This window comes from Montipora foliosa, chromosome 8 (genome assembly GCF_036669935.1).
Source record: "Montipora foliosa isolate CH-2021 chromosome 8, ASM3666993v2, whole genome shotgun sequence".
NCBI classification, from domain to species: domain Eukaryota; kingdom Metazoa; phylum Cnidaria; class Anthozoa; order Scleractinia; family Acroporidae; genus Montipora; species Montipora foliosa.
This window is the reverse complement of record NC_090876.1, coordinates 41,367,848-41,373,090: the sequence shown is the minus strand read 5'-3', so window position 1 is coordinate 41,373,090 and position 5,243 is coordinate 41,367,848. Positions and strand designations below refer to the sequence as shown.

Here is a 5,243-nt window from a genome sequence, read left to right as displayed (position 1 = left end):
AGTGTCTGCCCAAGAACACAACACAACGTCCCTGGCCAGAACCCGATCCTGGACCGCTCGATCCGGAGTCTAGCACTCTAACGACAAGGCCACCACACCTGCCACATCATAATTATAATAATACTAATGTAAACTAATTATTTATTCATTCAACTTCAACCTGGGTGCCAGATGTTTCCCTTGTAAGGTTACTCAGTCAACTCATGTTACTACTAATGTCGACCTGACATAACGTAGAAAGAAAAATATCTGGTACCCCAAGGTAACATTATACATGTATTGTAGGCCATACATGTGCATTATCATTCTTTTCAAGTTTACCCTTGCTCAGGCTGTGGTCCAATCATTCCTTGGGACATATACACAGTGATTGGCTTTTCCTGTTCCAGTCCTTGTTCCTGCCTGTTGGCATACTCAAGGGGAGGACCGTCAGTTGGTGGGGGAGGGGGTGGGAAGGAAGGAGGAGGAGGAGGAGGAGGTGGAGGGGGTAAATTTTGTAGGAATAATGGGAGTGTGGCATGGCTTGATGGCACCCTAGGCAATTCCCATGGTGGTGGGGGTGGGGGATACTGATATAGAGAAAGGTGTTCTGGGGGTGGTGGTAGGGTTGGATAATAATAACATGGGTAGCTTGAGGAGTTTGTGAACTCTGCACTGTTGCTGCAAAGCCAGGAGTCAGATGGTACATTTGCTCTGTTCCTTGGTTGACTAATGTTTGTGTCTGTTGTTTTGTTTTCAATGTGCGACTCATTGGTAACTTCAGTTTTTTCATCCCTGGATCTCTTGAGTGATGTCTCTGTCTCTCTTGAGTGTGAGACTTCGGCTGAGAGATCATTTTGCTGAACACCAAAAAGCTCTACAAAAAGAAAAAACACATAAACAAAGAAAATATGTGTGTATGTACCAGTGCACATAAACATACCAGCCCTGTAACTACTGTAACTGGATGTCATTGACAATTAAATGGGTGTTACAATACATTGTAAGGATTAAGGATCTTTTACTTCGAATTACAGTAATCTCCATGAAATATACATTGTACATTGTAGATAAATCCTTTAAATTACAAGCAAGTATTTTTTTTTTCACAGAAAATTATTTTGTTTCTAAACAATTTGAAATTGGTTTAAAAATTGTGGGGTTGCTTTCTTTTTTCCCAACCTACTATTAAAAGTTCAGAAGTTAGATCAAAATTAATACAGTGTACAAGTACGAATACAGGTACAAATATGGCCAGTCCCTAAGCTGCAGCATTTGACTGAATGAATGATGAAAAGCACAGTTTGATGGGATGAGGCTGAAAGCAAACAATAATTAAAATATTTTTATAAGTTGCCAATGACATGCTACAAGATATATGGCCCATGAACATGTACACATGCATGATGCCAAAAATGGCAGATTTGGTGAAATTTCGCCAACCCTAACACAACAAAAGAGGCAAAAACTGCAGATTAGGCTAAATTTCACCATGGTGGATTTGGTGAAATTTTGCCAAGAGTGCAACAATCAAATGCAATGAACTGGCCTTAAGTTAAGGGGCCCCCAGAAAAATGCAGATTTGGTAAAATTTCACCAAGAGCTCGGGTGAAATGTGGCCGATTTGGCAGACTTTACCAAGTGGTGATGCTCGGGCACAGCTTGGAGTCACCCCTTGGCTTGAGTTTTTCTTAAGGTAAGTTACATTACACAGTACAAAAATGATTCACCTCTTGTCTTTTTTGCGATAGCCTTTCTTCTCTCCTGAAGCTTCTCTCTTGTATCATCAACTGTTTCAAACTCGGGAGCATAACAAACATGTAAGATGCCTCCAAAAAACGACCTGTTATCCAACTTCTTCTTGGCGACTCTAACAAGAATCAAATGCAACAAACAGGAAAAAGATTGCAGCACATTAAAAGCTGAGTTGCAATGTACACAGACCCTGTTTGAATCATTCCTATACACTGTGACATTCAACTGCCTAAACGGTCAATGCAACAAATTAGGGACACTACATTTGAAAATTGTACTCCAAGAATGAATTCAGCAAATTACCTAGCAAGGCTGCTGCCTAAGAAAATTTTTGGGAAGCCCTTCGGGCTCCCAACATTAAAATAATGTTAGTAGGCCAAGTCATCTTTTCAAGAGCCCAGAATCAATACTAATAGTTAACCCAGAAAGATCAATTTCAACTCCAGAGCTCTTCTCTCCCTCGGTCAAGAGAAGAGCTCTGGGAAACTCTGAAACAAAGTGTCTTCTCTTTGATTTACATGAAGAACAATCAAAAGCGTCTCCAATTACTACAATTATACACTTCTCTGTGATTGGCCAAATGATAACTGGCCTGTAAGGGCATTACCAGTAATTTTGGCCAGTTGCAGAAAGGTGACAACTATAAAACCTTTTAAAAGGAGGTAACAGCAGCATTACTCAACAGAAAAAGGAGTCATTTCATGGCAGAGATTTTTTTAGTGGGGGAAATACGGTAGCAGTAAAAACAGCTTTAAAAAGACAAGCAAAAATGAAGGCACCACGATAAAAACCTCTGCTAGCACTGGGTAGGCCAATTGGAAGAGCCCACTTGTGAGATTAATCCATTTTTCTGCTTAAATAGGCTGTCAAGAAATCAAAGTAGAAGGGACCAATCACAAGCGGCCAGAAATGGGTAGCTGTTGTCTCAACTACGTGTAAGAAATTTGCTTACTGCAAGAACACATTCATTGTGTTCTAATGGAATCTTGAAATCCCCACCCACCTATTTTGGTAGACATGGTGACGTACCTTGCAGAATTGATTCTCTGAAACTTGATCCAATAAACCTCTGTGAAAGGCTCTGTTGGATAGTCGTCCAGAATACGATATCTGTGTATAACAGGAGACCAGTAAATAAACTTTTCAAAATACATCTACATGTTAAAAAGCTTGCAAGTTAACAGTTTGCAATTATTGTCACTGCCAATCATTTTAATTTTTTCTTCTTTAGATTTTATTCATTTTACAGCTGTGCAAAAAAACAATGTACATGTAACTTTAGAGGGATGTAATTTAACTTTTTGGTTTGACCCACCAGGTTATATTAATTAATAAATAATGAATGTTTGCCTTTTTACTAGGTTACCATCCCCCTCAGAGGCAGCCCTGCCACCTAAAAAAAGTAAACTCTCTGTTAACGAGCCAGAAGGCCCATCAGGCCGGCACTTATCTCTGATTTCCGTAGCATGAAGCGACTAGCAGTATTTCTACTCCCCCTAGTCCATTGCAGGGTTACCCCCAGCATTTCGCCGGTACCCATTTAGACACCTGGGTGGAGAGAGGCACCGTGAGAGTAAAGTGTCTTGCCCAAGAACACAACACAATGTCCCCGCCTGGCCAGGACCCGAACCCAGACCACTCGATCCAGAATCAAGCACTCTAACCATTAGGCCACCCCACCTCCCCTGCGACCTAGCTCACAGGTAACCCAGGCTCTCTAGACAATGTAGGGTTTATATGAGAAAATACAGGACACATATGGATCAAAGTTTAAATATAGAAAATTGAAAGAAATTGCAAATGAAGATCGATAAAACTTACCATGTGGCTTTTCATAGTTGTCCTTAATACTCGTGTACACACAGTTTCAGAAAAATAAGGTCCACTTCACATTGCATACAAGGAAAACGAAAAGGCAGGAAGCTGACACTGCCATCTTGGCTCAATCAACCCAAATCCAGCACACTTTTTTCCACAAAAACCGAATCCAATAGGTAAATATACACATCCAGCTCATGAAATAGGAGATGCCGAAACCCTGAAACCACTAAAGGCTCTCCAGCTAGCTGAGCATTGGACAGCAGGTCCCGTGAAACTTGTAAATCCACCCTCCAAATATCTGTGGGTATCACACCCTGGTTAGTTTGAAAATAACGGGGGTACCTGGTGACAAGTAAACTCTGTCCCTGGCCAATGACAAGTGGTGATTTACTTGTCACCAGGCACCCCAAATTTAACCGTTGTTTTCAAACTAACCAGGCTGTAATCCCCACAGATATTTGAAGGGTGGATTTTAATACAAGTTTCACAGAGCCTGCTGGTTTCAGACATCCCCTATTGCATAAGCCGGATGTGTTTATTTACCAATTGGATTGGTTTTCGTGGAAAAAGATTGTGCTCAATTTGGTTCGATTAGGCCAAGATGGCAGTGTCAGCTTCCTACCTTTCTGTTTTCCTTGTACCTAAGGTGAAATGGACCTTTTCCGAAACTCCGTGTGAGTATTTATTAAATTAATTTAAATCAAATTTGATTTAACAATTTATAGCACCCAAATATCTACATATTATGATCAAGGCTGTTGCCTAACAGGAGCCCGGTAGCCTGGGGCTCCCAAAGAATAGCTCTGGGCTCCTTAATTTTTTACAGCAACGCCTTTCACCTCATATGTTGGGCTCCTAAGTTCTCAGCGTTTAGCTCTGAGGGCCCCTTTAAAATTTTCTTAGGCAGCAGCCTTGATGATGTATATGAATATAATCAAATGCACGATAAAAATAATTAACTTAAACAAACAGTGTATAAACTGAAATATACTTTGATTATAAAGGCGAATAAAAAAGGTAGCAGTATATATGTATGCATCAATACTGTAACATTAATTAAGAGTAAATTATGTATTTAATAAGATCCTACACTGAAATTATAAGTTGACCAGATCCTAGCATGAAGGTAGCAGTATATATGTATGCATCAATACTGTAACATTAATTAAGAGTAAATTATGTATTTAATAAGATCCTACACTGAAATTATAAGTTGACCAGATTCTAGCATGAATTAGCTTAGGTTTGGTAGTGTAACATAAGTTTCTGTGGCTCACTCGTCAATTGCTCCATAGAGTGCAAACAGTTCCACCAATTCTTTCGAAGCTCCGACAGCAGGCACACCTTGAACAAGAATATACTTGGATTCCAAATTGATTGTGTAGACCTTTATAAGAAATGATTGAAACCTCTCTTCAATAATCAAAAATGATAAGGTTTACGTTTAAATCATTTTTTGGCAAACATCAAGATTTTACAAAAAAAAAAATGTATTGAAGGAAACAAACCTTAACTGCTCTCTCCCATCGGGCTTCTCGATAATTTGGTCTATTGTAGCTCAACGAATTTTGCTTATGGTGCCTTTTAGCAAACGAATCTTCAACATTTTTTTGTGATGTCTCCGCCATGTTGAATAATACTAAATAATAGTAGTCTTACACGAGAGGGTCTGTAACAATGTAGCTTCC

General features: G+C 39.6%; 1 protein-coding gene across 2 annotated transcripts in view; it reads right to left on the bottom strand.

Moving 5' to 3' along the window:
* LOC137967790 (uncharacterized) overlaps nt 1-5,207 on the bottom strand; it is an 11,767-nt gene extending 6,560 nt beyond the window's left edge. For both annotated transcript variants that reach the window (XM_068814362.1, XM_068814361.1), the window contains exons 1-5: nt 5,064-5,207; nt 4,833-4,942; nt 2,764-2,844; nt 1,710-1,849; nt 322-856 (exon numbers count right to left, since the gene is read on the bottom strand). In XM_068814362.1, the coding sequence (XP_068670463.1) occupies nt 322-856; nt 1,710-1,849; nt 2,764-2,844; nt 4,833-4,942; nt 5,064-5,183 (986 nt within the window). In that variant the 5' untranslated portion in view covers nt 5,184-5,207. The remainder of the gene's footprint in view (nt 1-321; nt 857-1,709; nt 1,850-2,763; nt 2,845-4,832; nt 4,943-5,063) is intronic.
* Between the last annotated feature and the right edge of the window lie 36 nt (nt 5,208-5,243).